Source organism: Leuciscus leuciscus (assembly GCF_965113295.1).
Source record: "Leuciscus leuciscus genome assembly, chromosome: 11".
Classification (NCBI taxonomy): Eukaryota; Metazoa; Chordata; class Actinopteri; order Cypriniformes; family Leuciscidae; genus Leuciscus; species Leuciscus leuciscus.
The window spans coordinates 18,537,070-18,564,053 of record NC_138735.1 but is presented as its reverse complement, the minus strand read 5'-3'; the positions used below and the strand labels follow the sequence as shown (position 1 = coordinate 18,564,053).

Below are 26,984 nucleotides of genomic sequence, written 5' to 3'. Positions count from 1 at the left end.
GTACAAATATTCAATGTCTCAATCAATATCGGTTGTGCTGAATATTTACACAAAGGAAGAAAAGGAAATGAAGCATCATTTTATCGTAAGAGCTGCAATATTTGTAATACAAATTGTCTACACAAGTTGAAGTATATATGAATGAATGAATGAATAAATGAATGAATGAATGAATAAATGAATGAATGAATCAAAAGGCTTTACAATCATATCAGGGGATCTCTCCTCAACCACCATCAATGTACAGCATCCACCTGGATGATGCGACGGCTGCCATATTGTGCCAGAACGCCCACCACACACCAGCTTATTGGTGGAGAGGAGACTGGTTTGGTGGAGACTGGATTGGTGGAGAATATATATATATATATATATATACTAATTGGCTTATAGAAGTGAAAAAGAGAACATTCTTATTATTAACAAATAAACATTTATTTTAAATAGGAGTGATTATTGGAAGTATCTTTGTTTATGGTTTATGGTTAATTGTTGCAGTTTTATTTATGTGAGATATAGCTAGGTTTTAAGTTTAAAAAGTGAAGTAACATATGTCGCACCTGTCTTGCAGGCATTTGCAGGTAACTCCAATACTGAGAGTGTGGTTCGGCATGACCTGCAAAACCCGATTGTGGCCCGTTATTTGCGCATCATTCCTTTAGACTGGAGTGAAGAAGGACGGATCGGCCTCAGGTTCGAGATCTACGGGTGCCCGTACTGTAAGTTGACACTGCACTGTCACATTCCACAGCAGATATCAGATAAGACAGCATTTTGTGGCAGTTATTTATATGATGCTGAATATATATGATGTTGAAGCCGATTGGGATTTTCATCCTAATAACTGCTTTTTTTATTTTTATTTTTTTATTTTTATGTAGCCCAATCTTTATTAAAGCAGGAACATTTGCTAAGCTCAGTGTAAAATTGACAGTTTTATCTATTAAAAGTTTCTTTTCATACTGAGGAAACGTGGTTCTAAGCTTTTTTGCATCACTGGAGTGATTAATATGCAGTGCAAGATGGCAATATATATTCAGAAAGATCCCGGTACAATTAAAAGAAATAAGCTGACACAACTTTTTTTGAAAGTCAAGGTCAGCTATCCATCCCATACAAATCATTTCCATGATTTGCACAGATATCCACTATTATGCCACCCTGGTGTTCACTAAAATTGAACAGAGAACTGATACTGTGCCCTGTTTAATCAAGCACAGTATTTCTCCAACGTGATGTTTTTGGCTATATATACATTGAGACAAACAACAGTCTAGGTCACATGAGGACTTCATGCGAGGACTTCAGTACAGATGAACTTCAGTACAAACTCTGAATCAACATGCACTAATGCTACAAATTTATATATGTCATAATCATTTGTTAACAAACAAGTATGTATTACTTCGTTACTATATTGTTTCTGCCTTAAATTATTACATTGTTTAAATTATTTAAAAAAATTGCAAACTGATTTGTATATGTATATTTCTGAAATACATAACTTAGACAGTGACCTCTGATAACAAATCACTCTAAATTGTAATGTGGACTCATGCATTTTCTGTAAAGCCGCTTTGAAACGATGTATTGTGAAAAGCACTATACAAATAAATGTGAATTGAATTGAATTGAACATAAGTCAAACTGTCTTGTAGAGTGTAGCTTCAGTCAGTTACAAAACACCTTCCTGGAAGTTTCTAGTAATCCTGAAGTACTTGATTAGCTACAGCAGATCAAGTGGGTTTATGTAGGGTTGGAGCTAAACTCTGCTTGTGGCCCTCCAGGAACTGAGTTTGACACCCCTAGGTCTTCAATACTTTTTAATATGTAGTTTCACTTCACTTGTTATTAAATCAATCAGGGCAGTTGTTACCAGGATCCAAAATTAACTTTTTGCCAAACCTTCCTGTAACACAGTGAAAGGATCAGGGAAGGAGGAGGCAGGAACCGGCGAACTTTAATAAATAAACACAACAAAGGTAAAAGTGGCAGCCCCTCACAGACGACTGCCGCACAAACATAAACAAAACATAACACAAAATAGTCCAGGCCTGGACCTCTCTCGTCCTTCACTGTCGTCGCTCCTCCTTTTATGCATCTGTGAGATTCTCACGTCCTTCGGCCTTAGGCCTCGTCCTGCTTGCCACACTTCCCATGATGGGTTATTTGGGAGAACACGGGGGGCGGACAAGTACCGAATCGTGACCTCAAAACCGAGGTACGTACCGAACCGTGACTTAGGGTATTTGTTATGAAAAACAGTAACCTAAAGACATACATACAAATGTACAAAAACTGCTATAGCTTAATAACAAAAAAGTACTGCTATTATATTACATTACTCCTTCAATGTCTACATTAATAATATAACCAAAAATCTATAAGAAAATATCCCACATTTCTGCCACAATTCCATGGTCTCAGTTAATGTTACTACAGTAAATAATGGTAAGTGTTGGCAACTTATCGATTGAAAAGCCTTCTGTCATTTTGGCTTAGGGTTCCTCCTGTTTCCGCATTAGTATTGTTGAGAAAGTGTGCACTGTTTCATCAGGCTTTAAACTAGTTTAAATCACGAGGGATTTGATTTGTGGTTTGTTTGGGAGAACTCTGCACCAAACTCAAATGCTTCTCTATGGATCTCACAGCAGTGTTTACTGGTCGCATGATTGAGATGGTCAGCGTTCTCAGCGAGTAAATGCTTTCGCTCTAAGCTCACGCTGCAGTGTGTTAAATGTTCCGTGTGGCGCATGGTTCAAATGAGCACCTCTGTTTCGTTCCGCTTTTGGTGTTTTTTCCCATTTAATGTTTCTCATACTAAACAGAAATGCCAGTGCTTATCAGTTATGGTCACCAGTGCGACAGTCTGCAACAAGCATGTACAGAATTATTTGCACAGTGCTTTAACATTATATCGAAAACTTAACAAATTTGTTATAATTTTATAAAAATATATTGTGATGATTATCATTATATCACCCAGCCCTACTATGATGTCATCTAAAAAAAGTTATATATTATAATTATGTAAAATAATTTGATAGTTTAATTTAGAATGTATTTGTGTCCCTTTGACAATTAGTTTTTGCATTCGGCAAGTGTTAACTTTGGATCGTGGTTACATGTACGTGTATCTGGTGCAACTTCACAAAACCAACAAGATGAAAAAACAAACAATGTACTCACTGAACACAATGTATGTGACAGGTTTAGAGAAAACTCAAACAGGTGAGTAAATATAAACAATGTTTATAGAGAACAGAAGCACGGAACCAGCAGATGTAATGGTGAGTAGGTAATGCAAACTTGATGAAGATAGAACTTAGCTGAATAGTAATATGAATGTCTTTGCAGTTGGAGTGGAAACCAGAGTGGAGAACGGATGACGAAGATGACCAACGGAGAAGGCAGATGGGAACGAAGACTGAAGATGAGCATCTCAGGTTGGTAGATCAGGTAAGTAACAGGTAGTGAGTCTTGTGCGTCCATGTAAAGACGAGACCAGACACTGAACAGAAGGTGAAGGGTTGTATATAAAGGGAGTGAATGATGAGGTGATGAGGTGCAGGTGTGATGAATCAGTATTCCGGGGAGAGTGAACGAGTGGGCAGATCTGGTGGATCCCTGATTCTTCAAGGCTCTTCTTCGGCTAGGTTGGGAGGAGGTATGTCGGCCACACCAGGATCTGTGGGAAGAGGAGTGACAGGTTCAGTGTGAGGTTTTAGGAGAGATACGTGGAAGGTGAGATACAGTAATGTGGTGGTAAGTTGAGTTGATAGGTGACCTCGTTGAGCTGCCTCTGCACGGTGAATGGACCTATGTATCAAGGACTCAGCTTACGGCAAGGCAGGCGGAGGCAGATGTCCTGTGTCGATAGCCAAACCTTCTGTCCAGGTTGGTATTGAGGGGTCGAGGTGCGACGACAGTCGGCTTGGATCTTGTGCCTCCACACTGCCTGCTTGAGATACACGTGAGCTGAGTCCCATACCCTCTCGCTCTGCTCGAACCAGTGGTTGACAGCTGGAACCTCCGAGGGCTCACCCAACCAGGGAAACAGAGGTGGTTGATATCCCAGGATGCACTGGAAATGGGTGAGCCCTGTGGTGGATTGGCGGAGTGAATTCTGTGCGTATTTGGCCCAGGGAAGGAATTGGCTCCAGCTGTCCTGGTTCTGGTGGCAATATGCCCTCAGGTATCTCCCGATCTCTTGGATCTTCTGCTCAGCCTGGCCGTTAGTTTGTGGGTGATAACCAGAGGAAAGGCTTACAGACACTCATAGGAGTGCACTCCTAAAGCTTGCCATACTCTGGATATAAACTGGGGTCCACGGTCAGACACTATGTCTTCAGGGATGCCGAAGTTGCGAAACATGTTCTGAAAGAGAGCCTCTGCAGCTTTGAAGGCAGTGGGTAGTCCTGGAAGAGGTATCAGCTTGCAGGCTTTGGAGAACCGGTCAACAACGACGAAGATGCAGGTAGGATTTCATGATTTAGGTAGATCCATCATGAAGTCAATGCCAATGTGAGACCATGGTCGACGTGGCATAGGTAGTGGAACGAGCTTGCCTTCAGGAAGTTTCCTCGGGGTGTTGGTAACGGCACAGACTGAGCAACCATTGACAAATCGGGAGACATCCTGAGGCATGGAGGGCCACCAGTAGCGTTGACGTAGGAGCGAGAGGGTACGCCTGCTACCTGGGTGTCCAGAGCCCGGAGAAGTATGAGTTGAGTCCAGAAGGGCTGGACGGAGAGGAGGTGGTACGTAGAGGAGCCCTTCTCGACCTCCCGGCGGAGCAGGATTGGTAAGGTTTTCTTGGGAGATTTGCTCGATACTCCAGGTGATGGGACTGACAACAATGGCTGGATGGAGAATAGGATCTGGATGGGTTTCTTCAGGAGATGGTTGATGAATACGAGATAGAGCGTCAGCTTTACAGTTCTTGGTGCCAGGATGATAGGTGACGATGAAATTGAAGCGGGTGAAGAATAGTGCCCATCGAGCCTGGCGAGGATTGAGCCTTTTAGCCTCCCTGAGGTATTCTAAATTGCAGTGATCGGTGATGACTTTAAACTGATGATTTGCTCCATCCAGCCAGTGTCTCCACTCTAAGGCAGGCTTAATTGCGAGTAGTTCTTGGTTACCAGTGTCGTAATTCTGCTCCGCCGGGGACAGCTTCTTAGAATAAAAGGCACATGGATGGAGTTTAGGAGGATCACCCTGCCACTGAAATAGGACCGCTCCGATCCCAGTAGAAGAGGCATCGACCTCGACGATGAAGGCGATATCTGGATTCGGATGAGCCAGGATCAGAGCGGTCTGAAAAGCTTATTTTAGCTGTTGGAATGAGTTGGAGGCTTCTGGGGTGAAGGACAGAGACTGGGCCGGCCTTTGAGGGTGGATGTCAGAGGTGAACTGATGAGGCTGTAATTGTTGATGAATTTCCTGTAGAAGTTTGCGAATCCTAGGAAACGTTGTAGCTCTTTGACGGTAGTGGGTTGAGGCCAGTTCCGGATGGCGTCCACCTTCCTCTGGTCCATCTGGATCCCATGTTGGTCGATGACATATCCAAGGAATTGGACTGAGGTGGTGTGGAACTCACACTTCTCCAGCTTGAGATACAGTTGATGTGCACAAAGTGCACAAAGGTGTGATGAAAGCGATAATGTCTTCCATTCATCACCTCGACGGATGCGGATACGATTATAGGCACTACGCAGGTCCAACTTCGAGAAGATAGGAGCTCCTCTTAGTTGCTCCAGAGCAGCCGGGACCAGAGGAAGGGGATAACTGAACTTGACAGTTTGTGAATTGAGATGATGGTAGTCTATGCACAGCCTCAAGCCTCCGTCCTTCTTAGAAACAAAGAACCTTGAAGCGGCAGGGGATGTAGATGGTCGGATAAACTGTTGTTGCAGGACTTCCTCAATGTACTCCTCCATGGCCTTCTGTTCCGGGATGGACAAACGGTATACTCTACCATTGGGTAACGTGGCTCCAGGTAGCAGGTCAATAGCACAGTCCCATGGCCGATGTGGTGTTAACTTGGTAGCCAGCTGCTTGCTGAAGACATCCTGGAACGCCCGGTACTCTTCATGAATCTCCATTTTATGGATGACTTCGGGACTCTCGACGGATATGGAGTTGATGGAGAGGTTCTGATAGTCCCGAGTTGATGAAGAGGATGATGAGTTCTTGGGGATTCTTTTAACAGTAGAAAGACAGGATTTGAAACGGTTCTCGCTCCATTGGATTATCTCACCAGAGTCCCAGTCGATGAGTGGTTGATGTTGGATCATCCACAGGCGTCCCAGGATGAGAGCAGTGGACTCTTCCAGCACCATGAACGTTATCTCCTCGGAGTGTAGACATCCAATGCGGAGCGTCAGAGTGGGGGAGAAGTGACGAATACAACCCTTGCCCAGCGGTTTTCCTTGAATGGTGTGTATACGAAGATCCTGAGAACATCGTTGCTTGGGTGCATTCAGTTTCTGAAGGAGATGGGTTGAGATGAAGTTTCCCACTGAACCGGAGTCGACGAGGGCTTGCGCAGAGACACATATCAGAGGTTAGGACATGAACAGTAGTGCGTGACAATGTTTCAATCTTTGGTGGTAATTGACCTTTCGCCGAGCCCCGCCCCCCTTAGTTACTGTTGCTACGTCCGACAAACAAATGGTCAAACACGACCAGCGCGACAGATTGCCATGATGGAAAAAGGTATACCCGTGCGTGTCAGTGACCTTTTTTGGAGCAATACCTCCGCGATATCTTCCAGATTGAGGCAAAAAGGGTTACAGTATGCAGTGGAGGGATATATTATAATATAAAAATACGCAATGAAGGAGACACGACTACTATCTACGTCTCTATCGAGGCTAATGCTTACCGGTGTTCATACACATCATTTGTGATTATGACAAAGAACAAGGAAACAAGTGTTTAAAAGCATTGTAAGACACTTACTGTTGTGTTTTTGTGTGAAAGAAAAAACTGTCTCTGAAAATAAAAGTGCTGTCAGCAATAATTTCTTATACATGTGTGTTTTTTCGCATAACACAACTAAAATTTTAAATGCTGCAAAACACATGGGAGTTATATTCCCGATGCTGTAGTTTATTTGATCAGTCACAGTATATCATTAATCAAGCTTAATTTGACTTTTCAACTACAATTAGGCAGGTGAACTGAAAGCTTTTACAATCTTTTAGCTATAACTTAGGCCTATATCATTGACAAAAGTATGTGGTGCATTTTTCTTCCAAAAATGATTTTCTTTCTCAAATTCATGCTTCAAGTTGACAAAGCACAATAAACGAAATCACACAATAACTGTTTAACCAGACATAGCCTTAATTTGCATCTAACGTTAAATAACTTTCATTGATTGTCTTTCATAATTCACTTACCATAATATTTATTAGGGGGACAACAGATCACAAAAATCGCGGTTGAGACCATAATATTTATTAGTGGGGCAACGGATCATAAAACTCGCGGTTCAGACAATATTATGTTTTTTGAGTTACAGATAGGATCGTTTTTCAGATCAGAAAAACAAAACAAAAAAAACCTTTAAGTAGCCATCGATACCACAGCCAGCAGACGTATTTATGCTTCGTAATGTTCGACACATTTAACTGGGAGTGGGGCCGTCCACACTGTTTTATCCATTGTAGGCACCGCTCACGTTGTGTTTTCGGCTTTGGGAATGGAAAGAACACAACTCCTCCAGACAATCTCTCGGGGTATGTAGTGTCCGATTTACAAACGCCATGGGCGCACGCTTCACAATCTTGCTAATGTTTGTCGGACCTGCTCACATAGTAACGTTTGCTATGATGTGTGATTGGACAATGGCCGTTTTGGGGGAGGGGCCGGCGAAAGGTCAATTGGATTGTACTCACCGCCCGGTGTTTATAAAGGGAGTGAATGATGAGGTGATGATGAGGTGCAGGTGTGGTGAATCAGTATTCCCGGGAGAGTGAATGAGTGGGCGGAGTGTGCAGATCTGGTGGATCCCTGACAGTATGCTACATATTTGTCCTGTCTTTGCACTGAAGATGTGGTTACAGGATAAGCTATCATCTTATAGAGACAGCTTTGCTGGATTTTCATTTGTTTGAAAGATATCAGTCATTGCAAATCATGGATTTAAACAGCAATGCTTTCCAAATTAGCAAATGTATTTGGAGCTGGAAATGTGAATGTGGCTCACAGGGTAAACGCCCCCCGTAGGTCACGTTTGTGAATTAATGGCATTAGTCATTCCATTTGCTTCATTGGTATTCTTTTTTCATTTTTTTATTTCAGTCTAGACTTTTATTATATTGTAATTTCATTAGCAAAGAAAAAAAATTACATCAACATGCTCTGTTTTCTGAAATGGAGTGTAGCCTTGACAAATTCATCACTTTCATTATATTAAGTGCTGCCAAATTGATCTTGATAACAAATTTCAATTAACACCCCCATAAATTGGTTTGAGAAGTATCACACTCAGTTCTCTCATTACAGTGATGTAATCATCGGTCATTTTACCCCAGACCAGAAGAACCATCTTTATTAATGATTTTTTTTAAATCATGATTCTCAAACTTCTCACTTTTTTCATTTTTTCTTTTATTTATTTGCGGACAAGATAAAAAATCAAATCAAAATGAGACTGATTAAACTGCAGCATAGTAGACATTTTTCTGTTTTCATACTGCCATTGAAATAATAATAGTGTAAATAAACCTGACGCCTGGCTCTTCTGAATGTTTGTGTTTATGACAAGTATGAATGAAGCCTGGTATCTTTAGATACGTATTATTCCTCAAGCTGTTTTCTTGCTCGTGAGGAGCCGAGGGGGGTTTGGCTGCAGTGATTTTCCTGCTGGTGGATCTGCTCATATTCCTAAGTCATCCCATGCAGGTGATCACTGATGCCGATAAATATGTGCCACCATCCCCAAATGGTTGTTTATGAGAGCATAGGGAGACATAAATACACAATATTCTCACCCTGCTAGAAAATCCAGATTAAAATGGTAGATATGATTTGAAACATTTATTTCTTACTGGTATAAACTGATCATTTGCTGGCTCAAGCTGACCTGTGGGACCTGCAACAAGAACTGTCAAACAGTCAACGCACATATTTGATGCCATAGTGTCACATCTCGCTGTTTTTCAACGTTTTACACATTTTAGATAACAATATCAAAATCTAATACTTACTAATGCTACTAATAATAATCACATTAACTTATTAAATTGACAACCTTACCTATAACAAACTAGCAACCAGCTAATCACCAGTTAGTGACTAGCTTGAACCTGCTAATCACTACTGTAGTTTACAGCAATTATTGACCAGCATACACAAGCTAATGACCAAACCAATTACTTAAACCAATATATGGCCATCCTAAATCAGCATACACCAGCTAATGACAAGCTTGAATTAGCTAATGACCATATCAAGCTGACAATAGGTAATAACCAGTTTGAAGCAAACTTAAACCAGCTTACACTAGATAATGACAAGTTTAAACCAGCCAATAACCATCTTAAACCAGCTCACACTATATAGGTGATGATCAGCTTGAACCAGCTAATGACCATCCTAAGCCTGTTTACGCCATCTAATGACCAGCTTGAGCAGCTAATGGCCAAGTTAAACCAGCTAATGACCACCTTAAACCTGCTTACACCAGCTAATGACCAGTGTGAACAGCTAATGACCAGTTTAAACCAGGTTACAGAGAGTAATGACCAGCTTGAACAGCTAATGACCAGGTTAAACCAGCTAATGACCACCTTAAACCTGCTTACAACAGCTAATGACCATTTTAAACCAGCTTACAGAAGGTAATGACCAGCTTAAACCAGGTAATGACCATCTTAAACCAATTATTGACTAGCTTGAACCAGCTAATGACCATCTTAAACCAGCTAATGACCATCTTGAACCAGCTAATACCATTTTACACTGACCAGCTTGAACCAAGTAATAACCTTCTCAAACCAGCAAATGAACCAGCTAATGACTAGTTACCATGTGTCCAAAACAATTTTCCCACAGGGACATATTAATATGTACAAAAACACTTTTTCCACCACTCAGTTTCTCTTCAGACACGGAAATGCACTGACTGTTGCATGAAAATAAATAAGATGTGCAGTAAAGGAATAGAGATAGCCCTTCTCAGAAACCATAGAGGGAAAGAATGGGAGTAAGATAAGCAAGTCCTGCAGTGGAGATGAAGCACAGAATGCGAATGAATGCAGTGCTCTGACCTTGTTGATCGGGCGAGAACGGATGAATGCATTCGTGATGGAGGTGAAGGGGATTGGCAATGTAGAGAGAGAGAGAGAGAGAGAGAGAGACAAGAGGAGTGGTAGAGCAACTGGCCAGACACAGTACACATACTCATGCATTAGTGTAGTAATCAGTCCCCAGCAGGGTGCATGGAGAGAATTGAATTAATTCCACATGCAGATACTCTTCTAGACCCACACACACACACACACACACACACACACACACACACACACACACACACACACACACACACACACACGATCACTGTAGACGCTATATACTACAGGCATCCCTTGGTTGTTATGCACATGACAGATTACACAGAATGCATATTCTCACGTGCTTTTTCCATGTAGAACAATTAACAGTTGTTGCGGAATTTTGTAATTTCCACTGCTAATGGAAGCCGATAAATGCAAATTGATTTTACATGCCTCAGGAATGCATACAATGCATGAACGAACCATTTAAATAATGGAAAGAAATATCTTACTCGCTGACTGACTTGGAAAAAAAAAACACTTACTGTAGACCCGAAACATAGCCTGTATATATTATTTTTGTATATTGTTTTCTGAACCGCCCACCATAAATCATTTCATTATGTCAATTAACATAATTATCACATTGTTTTAGTTAGAATTCTGTCTTTTCTGTCAATTCTTTATTTATTTATTTATTTGTTTATATGATTATGCGTAATTTATATGGTGTAATTAAAAAATATGGTGTAATTTAAAAATAAATATAAAAAAGAATATATGCGTTGTGTGTGTGTATATATATATACAGTATATATATATGGGGGGGGATATTTTTATTGCTGCCATACCAAACCTTTTTAGTCCAGAGTTAATGCATTCACAAGCCTACCGCAAAAAAAAACACACCATCATTTACATTTTAATTAAGCTCAGATCAAACCCAATCAATCTCTCAATAAAGGTAGAGGACACGATCACATCTGTATTTTCGTTTTTCCAGTTTGCTGTAGAGATTTTTCCATAATTACTCATAATTTTACATGGCTTCAGAATGATATAAAGACAGTCTGCAAAGCAATCAAGTGCCATCAGGAACTGTGAGCTTGTGCAATATATACAAAGGTTATGCGGTTTCAGTGCAGGAGATGAAACCAAGAGAGCGAGCGAGAGACGTAACTTCTGGTATGCATCATTCCGAGCCATGACAGGGATCAAAAATCCTCCTCCACTGCGCAATAAGCAGAAAGGCTTTGTCAGCAGGTAATAGCCAGCTGCAATTTTCTGCCTCCTCACTGTAGTTTATCACCTGATCCCAGCCGCAGTTTATCTGTGAACTTCACCATGCTTTCGCCCAAGCAATCTATAGAACAGTCACTCAACCGATCATTTAGCCAAAAATGGGCATGACATCCAGTCACCTCAGTGGTACTAATCTCCTTTCCTTCTCCTGTCTTTTTTCCTCCTGTCAACAGGGGCTGATGTGATTAATTTTGACGGGCAGGGGGTGATCTCTTACCGCTTCAAAATGAAGAAGATGAAGATTTTGAAGGACGTGATAGCCCTGAAGTTTAAAGCATCAGAGAGCGAAGGGGTGATTCTGCACGGAGAGGGCCAACAGGGGGACTACATCACACTGGAGTTGAGTAGAGGCCGGCTCCTGCTGCAGATAAACCTCGGTAAAACTGATATGTGTGTGCCTTGGTGGGAATTATGTAATTATTGTGCTACTCTAAGTATATCATTATGTCTTCAGCTTATTTATTGACTGTGGTCTTCTATTATTTCATTGATTGTTTGATCCTCATTGATTATTTAAATTATAATCCCGTATAATCTTTACTCACCTTCATGTATTTGCCAAATTGTATGACTAACACAACCATTCAAAAGTTTGGGGTCAGTAAGCTTCTTTTTTTTTTTCTTTTTTTTTTATTAAAAGTGAAGACATTTATTATGTTACAAAATATTTATATTTCAAATAAATGCTGTTCTATTCATCAAGTAGCACAACTGTTTTCAACATTGATAATTATAATAAATATTTATTGAGCACCCAATCATCATATTAGAATGATTTCTGAAGGATGTGTGACGCTGAATACTGGAGTAATGACAGGAATAAATTGCATTTTAAAACATTAAAGTAAAAAGCAGTTTAAATTGTTTTCACAATTTTACTGTATTTTTGATTAAATAAATGCATCCTTGGTGAGCATATAGACACGAACAAACAAATCTTACCCTAAACTTTTGAATAGCGTACTTTCTTCTGTAGAACACAAAATAAAAAGTTATTTGAAGGATGTTTTTGTCCATATAGTGAAAGTCAATTGGGTCTAAAACAACACTCGTTCCCGTTGACTTTCATTGAATTGTCCACTGAATAAAGAAAGTCATACAGTTTGGAACAACATGAGGGTGAGTAAATGATGACAGAATTTTAATTTTTACGTGAACTATATGTTTAATATCTCATGGACCTGCATTGCAGGAAAACTTAGCCGGAGGGAAAAGAAATATTGATAGACTGTAAAACACAAAACCCATTATCTTGTGTATCATAAGGACATAAACATCTCAAATGCACTGTGAAGACAGGTTCCTCCCATCAATAAGTATTCTGCAGTGAAGGTGAAGATATTGTATGTTTGATATTAATGACCGTCTCCCATGTCTAATAAACTGTAGGAAGTAATCAGTACGGCTCCATCCTGGGCCATACATCTGTGACCAGCGGCAGTCTGCTGGACGATCATCATTGGCATTCTGTAGTAATTGAGCGCTACAGGAGAAATGTCAATTTCACCCTTGATCAGCATACTCAGCACTTCCGCACCAACGGGGAGTTTGATCACCTTGACCTGGACTATGAGGTACGACTGAGAAAGTGAATGATTTATTGCTATGAACTTCATTTAACAAGCAGGTGCATTATGGGATGCCTTAGCTCAAAATGCTACTCCCCATAACTGGTAAGTCTTAAAAGTGTATAATTGTCCTTGGAAAAGATTAATCTCACAAAGATAAAACCGCATGAATGCTGTGACAAAGAATTCCCTGCTGATAAAAAGCATGAATTTCCATGGCCGTCCAAGCTGGTTTATGCTGCTGGTTTGGTGTTATTCTGTTATTTAAACCAACATAACCATGTTTTTCACCAACAAAACTTGGTCATGTTGGTTGAGTAAGTCAGTATTGCTGGTAAAAGTATAGTGCACCTAAATTGAAGATGTTTTTTCAAACCTGTTTGACTTCCTTCATTTTTGAAGATTATCCTCTATGGCAGTGTTTACCAACCACTGTGCCGTGGTGCACTAGTGAGCCGTGACAGGTGTGTCATGGAAAATTATTACATGGCAAAAAATAAAATAAAAATTTATTAATCAAATGCTACAAAAAAACTTTGCTGTCAGGCGGAAAACTTGTATCTATTTTTTTTTTTTAAATCAATGCTATTGGTCATCCTTTACCTCTGTATGTGGGTTTTACAAATATTTAAACAATGAAAAGCATATAAAAGAGATTTTGACTAAACCTCGTAACTTCATTGGCTCCTTGTACTGTCCGTCAAACCTCGTAACTCCACCTGCCTCTATGGTGAATGAAATGCCGCACAGTTTGGAGATCTCTGCTTGTTTGCAATATAAAGGTAAATAAAGAACTAATTCCACTGACGGACAAACATGCTGTCATTCGCTGGTCAAAAGCCTCATAACTCTCCATCTGAGCTTGATTTTCATGAAATGTTAATCTTATAATGACACATGCACGTATCTGACCATGTATAAAGCATCAAAACAGTTGGGAAACACTGCTCCATGGTGTTTTACATCTAATAAAAATGAATGGGTACTGGGGCTGTCAAGCTCCAAAATGACACAAAGGCACCATAAAGTATCATAAAAGCTGTCCATATGACTTGTGAACTATATAGATCCTCTGAAGTCATATGGTACAGTAGCTTTGTGTGGGAACAGGCTGAAATGTAAGTCATTATTTAGTAAAAATCTTGCCAGACGTGATTTGTCTGACATCAAATTTGATTTGAGACCTACTAGAAGATTCACAGTGAAAATGACATTTTGGTCTGTTCCTTAAACAAAGTGCCAGTTTTTTAATACTGTATGGCTTCAGAAGACATGGAATAGAATACAAAAAACACTTTTATGGTACTTTGCAACACAGTCTCACTCCTAACTCATCACATATTGATGCTTGGTCAGAACCCCTCCGCATCACTTTTTAACGCACAGGGTACCCTTTAGCATAATTTTTCAATGTGCAGGGTACTCCATTTCTTTCACTGAGAAACCTTTGGTGTTACACACAGACGCGATGGGCATGGAAATTTTATCGTCATGATGAAAATATATATTGGGTTTATTTTGCAATTATGACATATATGTTGGGATGTGATTTTCAATGTAATTAGCTAGAATCATCACTGTTTTATTTACAGTGTTTAGACATGTTTGAGCATGTAACCCAACCCCTATCCATAAAACTACCCATTTGTGTATTATATAATATAAAACACATGATATATCAGGCAGATACGACTACAACCACAATTTATTTAAAAGTACAATGTTCCAAGTGTTCCAACCAAACGATTGATTTGTGTGAGGAACAGACCCAAAAGCGATCACCGTCTCCATCCATCGTCAAGCTCAGATCCTCTGCTCACATTAAGAAGAAGCATTACATCAGCTTTGATTGTGAAATGGCATTGGGTGTAGTTTGGGTGTATCTTTACAATGAGATATCACTGACCTGGATCATTTTTAGCGATTAAAACCTTAAGTTCCACTCTGTTCTTCATATAAAGTAATTGTATGGCTTCAGAAGACTTGGAACACAACACGAGTGGTTTGTAATGCTTTGATATTGTTTTTGGGTAAATTTTTGCAATACATATCTTTGACTATACTTGTATTTGCCTGTTACGTGTTCGTTGAGAAGTGGGTAGGTTTAGGGTAAGAGTGGGGTTAGGTGCTCCAAAATATATATATATATATATATATATATATATATATATATATATTAGAGGTGGGCATAGATTAATTTTTTTAATCTAGATTAATCTAGATTAATTTTGAAATTAATCTAGATTAATCTAGATTAAAATGGCTCATTTGAATTCTGCCGAAGACATTCAGAATATGTGTGCTACCCAAATAATGACTATAAAAGTAAGTCTTTGAGAACGGGTTTCTCAAGCCAGGTGGCGCATTAGACCAGTGCTGCGTTCCAGTCCACTTTTAGACACACACTTGCGAACTTCCCTAAGCACTTCCCCTTGGGGGAATCCCTGCCGCCATTTTGAAGTGCGTTCCACTTCGTGAAGTGGACGAGGGAAGTTTATATGGACAGACCCTCGTTCCCTCGATTTTGACCGAGGGAGCGAGTCTGCTTCAAATGTACACTTCAGGCACCTATATGTCCCACAATGCAGTACGATTGTGACGTCACCACATATCTCGTCTAATCACCACCACACAGACAACTCTATGATATATTAATTATAATGTTTTAAATTTAAAACAACCCAAACACACCTATAAACATTTGGATGCTGCATTAAACAAATTATTAAAGGGAAAAAAATGTAAATAATAAATCAACTCCACAGCTGATTCCAAGTGATCAAGGGCTTAGGACGTTCCAGTTCAGCCCATTGCAGTTTCCGCCAGTAGTGGGCACTCGCAATGACGTACATCCGAGTGAACGAGACGAAGGGAAGTTAGCGAGTGAAGGGCATGACAATTTTGGACTGGAACGCAGCACTGGGGCTCATCTCCTGTTTCCAAAATGCATCACAAACTGCTTGAGAAAGCTGTTCTACTCATTGACTGTAAAAGGTTACTACTGTACTGTTACCGTCCATAGGCAACATTAGGTAGGCCTATTATTATCAACTACTATAGGCTATCAATTAGGGATGGGCGATATGGCCTAAAATCTATATTGTGATATACATTGCAGCCTCTTGCGATAACGATATACAGTATATTACTATAATAAAACCATTTCAGAACAGATTACAGACCCATGCTAAACAACTGCTAAATGTTTTTTTTTTTAAAGGGTGTATGTAGTTTTGAGAACATATATTGTGCAAAACTGTAAGTATACAACATAATTTTGCAGATAAATAAAATTTACGTACACTAGCTGCAGAGACTTAAGTAGGTCTAATGTTTATTATGGCTTGGAGCTTATGAAACCCCAAATTTAAAATTAGAATATTGTCTAACTGATGTCTTTTCAGTTAAAAAGAAACACAACAACGATTCTTAAAATCGAGATTATGTGCTACACCACTAAGATATATTGGAATGGGAATAATACGCGCGCGCTGGTATTCAGTGATATCATGTTTCGTTTTGAATTTGAGGTGGTCGAACGGATTAGTCGTGTGTTAACTTACCGAACTGTTACCCCACACACTCTGTATATAGTTTGCTGCTGCTCGTCTGACGGCTTAAACCCGAACCAAGTCCAAATAATGGATGTTGCACCGATCTTTTTCACCAGCTTTCACGTTCAGCCGTGTTTACTTAAGATGACGACGAATATGCGTTGCAGCCGGGTTTACCTCGCGGCCGCGGGTAGATTGCGTCATCATAGCTTGTGTAGTATAGAGCCATCTCCCAACCCAACTTGGAGAATAGATTAACGGCGATATTTTTTTTATCGCGCGATAAGAGTCTCGCGTTAACGCAGCACGTTAACGCCGATAACGGCCCACCACTAATATATATATATATATATATATATATATATATATATATTTTTTTTTTATATTTATATATATATATATATATATATATATATATATATATATATTTATATTTATATTTTTATATATATATATATTTATTTATAAAAATATTTTCTTATTTACAAATGCAAAGAATTAAATATGTCTTAATTTGACGCAGAAGGCAAACAACTGAAAGCAATTTAGTACACTGTTCTGTAATTATCTGTATTATTCTGTATTATTCCGGTCACACTGCATGTGTCACCCAATCCAGAGATCTCAAGCTCAAAGCCGTGATGTCAAACCAAGACACTTTGTCCCAGGGAGGTTCTCACTGTGTTTGCAGTGGGATTTTTATCCCTTGTTATTCTTTCTTGCACAGAGCGTCTGAATCCGCTTCTCCACACAGGATTAATCCACACTAATAATATGTAGCAGGGTATTACTGTTATCAAACAGAAATGATGCGCATTAACAAGCACTGTAGAGGAATGTATAAGAAATTGATTTTCAGCTACGTAAAGAATATGGTGTGAGAGCAAATCCTTATCTATTCAATTGAGCTCAGACGCTCCTGTTGCCATTGGATGCTACAGGGCTAGTTACAGCTCAGTTGGTCTGAGACAAATTGACCCCAATTAAAGTGAAAGTGTCTGATTAATTGAGCCAAGAATGGATCCAAACCTGTGTCGTTTTCTGCTGGAGCGCAGACTGCATTTACAAACAATTGCATTTATCGACTATTGTGTTGAAGCACTAGTGCTCTGTTTGAAACTGCATGTTTAATAGTATTTACTAAGCATCTTTCAATAGCTAGATATTATCTGATTTTACAAAATATGTCTAATTTTACTCCATTGTCACAAGCTGAAATATTTTTTGGTTGTGGCTAAAACAGCAGGATATGTTTATGACTGCACTCTTCTCATATGCAGTTTTGACATAGGGGGATATTGGGGTAGAGGAACCACTTTTACTTAGGTTTTCCCCAGGGAAGTAGAAATGAAAAAGAGGTAATAATTAAATGCTTATAATGCTAATAATTATTCATTATTAAGGTAAATATGAATAAATAAATATCTTTATCTGGATAATTTATAGTTTTTTTGCACTGCCATTTCACCAACATGCATGCCATTTATTTATAGACATGCAATAATTTGCTTTGACAAAAAAGAAATTATAAAAAATTTACCCACTGACACATCTTACCCCACACTCTGTATATATTGTTGTGTTGAACTTGGTGGGTTGAAATGCTTTGATTCAGTTTTTCTGGCTTATGTCTCTAAGATGTCTGATTTCTCCATGCAGCTGACTTTTGGAGGGATGCCTTATTCTGGGAAGCCAGTCTCAGGAGGTAGAAGAAACTTCAAAGGCTGCATGGAGAGCATCAACTACAATGGAGAGAACATCACTGACCTGGCCAGAAGAAAGAAACTTGACACCTCCAGCTTTGTGAGTCGATTCCCTTTTCAATCAACACCACGGACCATATCTGACTGAATAGAGTTTGATTTTGATTGCATAACTTTCTCGTTTATGACAGTTCATATGTGCATATTTAATGTTTGGATGTTTGGCTTGTTTTTGCCTGGAGGTTTTTGTGGAGGTGTATGACCATGAAGAGATGTGCAAGGTTGACACTTCAGAATGTGTAGTGGTTCAGACGTGATATTGATGGAGCTTGCATTAAAAACCTCATATCTACTGTATGCTGTATGGTTCCGTTTAATTTGTTACAACATGCTGATGGGAATGTTAATCATCTATGCGGATTTGATGACTGTTGTCAGCACTGATAATAATCTAATTTCCACTGCCTGTGATATTACAAAGAATGCTATAATTGCACATCATATCCGATAAGCATATCATTGTTCTGTGATTCATTAATGGAACCACAAACATAAAGAGACACAATGCTTTTTTGCTGATACATAAAATTGTATCTCTGCTGTACAGTTACACCAGCACATCATGTCATAGAACATCAGTCAAGCATTATGGTAAATCACAATATATTTGGTTTAGATTAATATATTTTTGTTCTAGAGATTTTGATTTTGACAAATAAACCAATCATGCTTGTACTGTATTTTAGAAGGCAAAAATTTACCTAAAATGAAAATTGTCATAATGTACTCGTCCCCATGTCGTTCCAAACCTGTATGACTTTCTTTCTCTGCACAAAAAGTCAATGAACGTCAATGGGGTCCAAAACAACATTGGACCCTATTGACTTTCACTGTATGGACAAAAACCACTGAGACATTTTCCAAAATATCTTCTTTTGTGTTCCACATAAGTAATTAAATCATACAGGCTTGGAACCAGATGAGGATGAGTAAATGATGACAACATTTTCATTTTTGTTTGAACTATACCTTTAATAGTGTGTAAATAGCAAAGTTCTCCTTGCAAATTTGACATGTGTCCACCATAGACAGGCTCTGAATTATTATTCATGTCTGAAGGATTATATTCAAGGTTGATGAAACACATCGCATGGGCGGAGGTTCTCTTATGAAGCTCTGAGAAAGGCTGAGTGCACTTTTCTATTTCATTGTGATGAGACTGATTAAGTTCTCTATATTTGAAATAAGGCTGAAGTGCATTCGGTGCCTCCAAATTACCATTTAGAAGGACGTAGAACTGGAGAGTTATGAATAAAAGCCCTCGTCGTTGTTTCCATGCACCCCTTTTCCAGCTTAAGGTTCAGAAATCAAAGGCGTGGTTGAGAACATGCTGTAGCAGCACTTTGAGAGATCTTTCCTTAAGCCCATGTTCCACATGAAAGGTCCTCAACCATTTCAGACACAGATTTATTTTCTAGTCACTTTATTTTGCAGCCTTGTAAGTGTATTAAAGATGTTGCATTTGAGAAATACATTATACGGTGTGTTGTGTTGAATTTGCTGTTGAACAGAGACATATATTTTTGCAAGAAAAACAGCTGATCAGCTGTTTTTCTTGCAAAAATATATGTCTCTGTTAATAAAAAGATTGTTAATAAATCTAAGGTTAAATCTAAATAAGGTTCTTTGCTGGTCTTACCTGCTTTAAAAAGGTCTAAAACTTCTAACACCCCTTTACAGTTTTTCTCAGTCACTTTGGTGCATTTCTCACATCACTATTTACATTTGCACAACAGTTAATGCAGTTCTCAAAACAATTAGTACAAACTGCAAAACATAGTTGATAACCTGCAAAAGCGTGTCACTTGCTCAAAATGGATATCTCATTCCTCAAAAGCAAGTATTCATGTCAATGAAAGTGTCAGTGTCATCAAGATGAAAAGTCCTGACACCATTGTTTATGAACAAGATAGTCAAATGGCTTTGTCATGTTTTCATTATGACAGTTTACTCTGTAAATGTTTTCCAATGCAAAAAAGTCAGATCTTGGTGACACTACCTGAAAATGCTCAAGACAGCACTATATACTATTTGCACAGCCATTTGAAAAATACAGTAAAGTTACACATTACTGTATTTAGTGAGGTAACTGAGAACAAGACACTGAATTTGTATGTTTCACATTTTTACTGCATATGCTCTTTGCAATTCTAATTTGTTCACAGCATTGTGCAAAAGAAAAAATACACCCTTATTTACAACAAACATAAACTCCCTTTGGGTAGAGCTGTGCACAACTGGCAACAATATTGCAGTACATATTGGAACTGAACATACAACATACATAGTACTGTAATCATTCATGCACATCCAGACGTTCCTCTCTGTCTGAAAGCTGAAATTCACCTGAGAGAAATTTTTCAATTTAGGAGACATTTTTTTTTGCTTGACAGATTTTGACAACTAGTTCAACATTTTTGTATGTAACGACTCAAGCAATGAAATGAGGACTATTAGTTTTATATGGAATGACTATTCAGCATTCACAAGTATAGTTAATTTTGACTGACATGACATAAGCAAATGATAATGTTATAAAACAGCAGAGAGTTGTATGAAAGCAATTGATGCATGTCCAAAAGCATTTGCAATTTGTTGAAAGGAATGAGAAACTGCTACTATGATGTGCACAAATGACTAAATGTTGTGGAGGTTGAACTAACTGTTGTGCAAATGTAAATAGTGATGTGAGAAATGCACCAAAGCGACTGAGAAAAACTGTAAAAGCCTCAAAATGGACCAGCAAAACTAGCTTGGCCATGTTGGGAGACCTGATTTATTTTTAAGAAGTGATATCAGGTTTGATACATGCTATAAAGAAAACACTTGTTTGACCAATTACATCTCACCGTCTACACTCTAAACAACATAAATGGCTTTTAAGTGTTTTGTATCCTGCCTTGTTTTCAGCGCAACCTGACATTCTCCTGCATGGACACACACACGTTCCCCGTCTTCTTCAATGGCACAAGCTTTCTGCAGCTGCCGGGGAGGAGGGACCACAATATGGTGTCTGTGGGATTCCAGTTCCGTTCCTGGAACCCCAGCGGCCTGCTCCTGTTCAGCTCCTTGGCAGATGGAATGCTGGAATTGGCTCTAAACGATGGAAAAGTCACAGCGCACATTAATGTCACCCAGCAGAAGAACATGCGGGTGGACATTGCATCAGGTGAGCTGACATTCTTCCACCACACAGACGCAGTGGCTCTTACATAGAGATCTCATAAGGTTTCATCAGCCTCTTTTTTTTAACTGTTGTTTTTCTAGCAAAGTAGCACCTAGTTGATAAATTACTTAATGTTTCAATTTTGTATGTTTAAATACTATATGATCAATCAGCACCAGTTGTAGCTATGGTAAAGTTGCATCATGTCCCAGAGTTAAACTTTAATGCTCAGGTTTTTCCTTTATAGCTTAAAGTCAACATGAATTTGCATACACAATTCATTTAATTCTATACATTTTTGAGTGAAACAGGAATGAGAAAAAAAAAACCGCACTGGATCATCCATCAGAATTTGATTTCAACAGTATTGTGAAAAGCCGTTCCATATCAGGGTGGACAAGCACAGCTAGCAGATTGTTGTCTCTATGACAGTGATGGAAGGATGCAGGAGTGTAATTATAAGAGAGCTTGGTTTTGGATGTCATGAAAAAAAATCAAGAATTGATTATATATACATACATACATGCATACATACAGACAGACAGACAGACAGACAGACAGACAGACAGACAGATAGATAGATAGATAGATAGATAGATAGATAGATAGATAGATAGATAGATAGATAGATAGATAGATAGATAGATAGATAGATAGATAGATGGATGGATGGATGGATGGATGGATGGATGGATGGATGGATGGATGGATGGATGGATGGATGGATGGATGGATGGATGGATGGATGGATGGATGGATGGATGGATGGATGGATGGATGGATGGTTGGACACTGTTGATGTACATTAAAGTACTGTATAAAATAGGGTAATTTTTTTTTAGGTATAAACTTTGTCTCTTAAAGTATCTACAAATGTAATGTTGATAGCATAGCCTTGAACATTTGGTCTTGGAAGAATTGGGTGAGAAATGCATTCATATTTCAAACGAGTTCATATTGAAATCTCATCACTGTCTGGAAGAAACAATTGAGATTTTAAAGAGTCTAGCCTTCATGTTAATGAAATTGTCCTTTTTTGTTGATGTAAGATGTGTCTTTGTCAGTCTATAGAGGAGAATTAGTCCAAAGACATCTATAGGCATTCTGGACACACTCACCAAACTCCTGTGCTAATAGGCCATTAGGAGAAAGGGTAGTTATTCTTACATTGTTAACCTCAAGGCTAATTGGGCTCCGCCTCTATGGAATACTTTATCTCTTTTAAGAAAAGCAAATTGACTCCACATTGAACTACAGCATGGAAGAGTCAGGTAATAACTTGATGAAGTTCCATGCATAGTAAGTGCTCAGTGACAGCTGTGAGATTAATTTTGTGGTTTGACCTAATCTAAAAGGTCTACACGATCTGAAATTTCGATCCTGTTTCAGACTTCAGCATGTTATTGGATTTACTGGATCAATTGTGGACTTTATCAATGGAAGAATTGATATGGGGTGCCACTTATTCTTCTGTACTACAGAGCAAAGTACTACGGTAACCATAGCACTATAATTAGTCAGGTTGAGTGAACCAATTTGTTGACTAATAGATCATATGATGTAAAAAATATTCTCCCACTTGGAATTATTCTTTTTTTTCCATTGAATATCAATGAATCTATGACTCTACCACACATGATCTTCATTTTCAATTAAAGCCAATCAAATTCTTTAAGATTACATATTCCAACCTCTAATATATTTTTCGATATAACTTTATACAGGTTTATACGCGTGGTTGCATGACAGGGCTTTTCTTGTTAATCTGACATGAAGTAGGCCTATTAGAATACAAATTGAGTGTAGTTTTAAGATCTTTGATTTTTTTCCTCCATCTGTAGAGAATCGTTAGCTGAAGAAATATTACCTTGACAAATTAATAAATGATTGCCTTAGTCATGCTTCTGAATGCCTTAGTCCTGGGGTGAAGACGTTGAATTGAGAGCATTCATGATCAATCTTTCTTCATAAATAGCTGATAAGGTTTATGGAAATGCTGCAATGAATTGCTCATCCGTATAGCGTCACATTGTACAACACCTGAACATTTTCTGTCAACTGCAAGTTGAACAATGTTTGTTAAACCAAAAAGTCAGCCATGGTTCATTAATGGCTTATTAACGATTATTTTAAAACATTTAAGGAATAAGTATTTGGAAAGTATTTAAAAATCCTTGCAAAATGTATGTTTACAAAAACGATGACTTTTTGAGGTGGAATAAAATGTAATAATGGCCATAACTATATAAGAGACGGCTATATTAAAATAAAAAAAGTGGTAACATTTGATTTATTTATCGTTATAAAACATTACTGACAAAATGTATCATGTGCATCTTTAACTATATGTCATATGAACTACCAGTCAGTACGAGTACAAGTCAGAACTGACTCATTGCAGCCATTCATTCCAGAATCAGATTGTGCTTTCTAAGACTTTGATTCACTAAAAATAATAAATCAGGAATTGCATTACACTGATTTCTCTGTATGTTTTGATTCACTGAAGAAAATCGTTCATAAGCATCTTTTGTTTGGAAATTGCACTACACTGATTGCGCTGTATGTTTTTGATCCACTAAAAAATTGCTTATTAAGAGTCATTCGTTCAGGAATCAGAATATATTGATTGTGCTGAATGATTTTGGTTCACTAGAAAGATCAGTCATTCTTTCAGGTATCAGACTACTGTACACTGATTGCCTTGTACTTTTTTTTTATTCACTAAAAGAAACTATTCATAAGAATCATTCTTTCAGGAATCACACAACACTAGCTGTGTCCCAATTCAGAGGCTGCTTCCCTCGAAGGACACAGACTTTAAAGGCCACAACTTCGAAAGTCCTTGAAGGTCTAAGGCTGCGTTCACACTGCAGGGCTTAATGCTCAATTCCGATTTTTTGAAAAAATTTGATTTTTTTGCACGGCCGTTCACATTCCCAATTAAATGCGACCTTTTGTGATCTCCTGTGTGAACGGGAAATGACCCAGAAGTGACCCGCATGCGCAGAAGAGTACTCAACGGTCAACGACGTCACTTGTTGTTTGCGGAAGTAGCTAAACTTCAACTAGCTGTGATTCACTCACACACACACACACACAAAACACACGAGCGCGCGCAGCGACCGTTACACAAGAGCCAGACAGCAGCCGCTGACCTATCTAATATCAGCACAAACAAGTTAACATAACGTTAGTCATTGGATATATAATGATGGTGGCCGTGGGCTTTTTATTTTAATTTTTTATTAACGGGCTCGTCGAGGTCGATGCGTTCGGCAGATTTACCTCAGCTCGACGAATGCAGTCCGTTTTCAAACCGACGACTACTTCAACGCAGAATTATGACGTTTGTCGCGTATCAATGATGTGCGGGTCGGATACATGCGACCTGGCCGTTCAGACTGAAGTCGCATTTCAAAAGATCGGATACGTATCGGATTTGGGACCACATACCCAAGTGGCCTGGGTCGCATTTGAAAAGATTGGATCTGTGTCGTTCAGACTGTCATGAAAAGATCAGATACAGGTCGCATAGGGGCAAAAAAATCGGAATTGGGTCATTTCAGCCTGCAGTGTGAACGTAGCCTAAGTGAGCGTTGCTAAATGGGACGGTCTAACCTATGGAGGATTGCTCTTGTCACTTAGCAACTGTGACAGCCATCGTTGACAGGTGGCAGAAACTTTTCACTGGACTTTTATGAAAGTTATAATAAACCGTCTGAAAACAAAACAGGCTTCACAACCTGTCTAATGTGTTCACCTTGGTCCATTTATGTACATAATAAAGAGAATAAACTTTCTATAAAATCACATCTTAGTAAATTGCAAGTCAACATTTGAACAGCTTTAATCTTTTACATTTGTATCAGTAAATTGGTGCCTTAAATTAAGTACAATCAATGTGGATGTTAAGTAATTTCAACTTAAATACATTAAACTGAATTGAGTTGAATTTTGTTTAAAGAAAAAAGTTGAAATTGCTTAACTTAATTGATGAGTAAAAGCAAAGACTATAGAATAACACAAGAAGCGTCTCTCGTATTGTTTTGAATGGGGAAAAGTGCATATATGGCGGAATAAGTCCCGCCTTCTAAATAAGAGCCAATCGCCTATTGGTAAAGTCATCACGTTATCACATTGCGGATTTCAAATATGAAATTTAATCGTAAGCTTGGCGAACAGTTTTGGAGAATTTGATGTTTCTTCATTCAAAGAGATAGAAGCTGCACTTGCATGTCCGAGAGGCGTTTCAAAGATTGCCGCAGAGTGAAATTACTTGTCTTACAGGGACTTTGGTAAAAGCAATGTAAAAACATATGTTGTCATAACTTATTGATCATACAATTTTTACAGTGTAGATATTCAAGTAAGTTATTCGAGTAAGATATTCGAGAGGCGTTTCAAAGATGGCCGCAGAGTGAAATTACTTGTCTTACAGGGACTTTGGTAAAAGCAATGTAAAAACATATGTTGTCAACTTATTGATCATACAATTTTTACAGTGTAGATATTCAAGTAAGTTGAAACCTAATACTTACATTTAAAAGTGAAATCCAGCATTTTCACAAATTTTTTTTATAAATCCAGTCATCTCCGACATGCGAATCTTGGGATAGGCAAGGCTGCGAGGATTCCCCTTTTCTATCCTTCGCGGCCCAGGAAACCAAGAATGGATTTGTAGGCTGCATTTTAGAGCCTTCGAATTGGGACAGCCTCCGTTGTGCCACTATGATGCATTCAGCCTTCGAATGCAGCCACTGAATTGGGCAGCCTCTGAATTTTTTATTTACTAAAAGGAACTGTTCATAAAAGTTTGGAGTACATTGATTGTACTGTATGTTTTTGAAGAGAACCATTGGGAATCGGAATGCACTGATCTCTGTTTTACGCTGTAGATTCAATAGTGGTGTTGTGGTGCCATTGAGTAAGTATTGCAGGAAACTGCATTTTAGTACAATAATTTGTCCCTATCAGCAAAAGTATGCACTTGTGAGAACCGTTAATTGAACCACGCATTATTCAGTTCAGTTAGAAACATCAAGTGCCGGAAATAAAGCTATCTTTCCCGTAATGATGTAGGATAGTAGAATGATCCAGACATCATTCAGACTCGTAAGGTCATATAGCAAGCTTTCATCTTTACTGTGTGAATATTTTTGTCACCTTTGCAGCTCAGCCCGTTTGCCTGCTGGCTCCATCCTTTTCTTGTCCAGGTTAAAGGTCCATTCTGCTTGTCTTGAGCTGCAAATTGGCTTTGGAAATGTGGATGAGGAGTCTGATAGTGCCGTAAATGAGCGTAGTCTTGCTAATAGGCCGCAGTTAAGTCAAATTCCAGAGGG

The 26,984-nt window shown here is 38.7% G+C and overlaps 2 protein-coding genes across 2 annotated transcripts in view; both read left to right on the top strand.

Annotated features, from left to right (window-relative positions):
- Nucleotides 1-26,984, top strand: part of cntnap2a (contactin associated protein 2a) — a 410,290-nt gene that overhangs the window by 196,960 nt on the left and 186,346 nt on the right. Inside the window, exons 4-8 of the mRNA XM_082183874.1 lie at nucleotides 572-719; nucleotides 11,765-11,968; nucleotides 12,981-13,165; nucleotides 18,373-18,516; nucleotides 21,387-21,645. Of these exons, the coding sequence (XP_082040000.1) occupies nucleotides 572-719; nucleotides 11,765-11,968; nucleotides 12,981-13,165; nucleotides 18,373-18,516; nucleotides 21,387-21,645 (940 nt within the window). The remainder of the gene's footprint in view (nucleotides 1-571; nucleotides 720-11,764; nucleotides 11,969-12,980; nucleotides 13,166-18,372; nucleotides 18,517-21,386; nucleotides 21,646-26,984) is intronic.
- The window catches only part of LOC309508789 (uncharacterized protein), a gene marked incomplete at its 5' end in the record, with an annotated part of 237,159 nt that overhangs the window by 87,568 nt on the left and 122,607 nt on the right, over nucleotides 1-26,984 (top strand). The window lies entirely within an intron of this gene.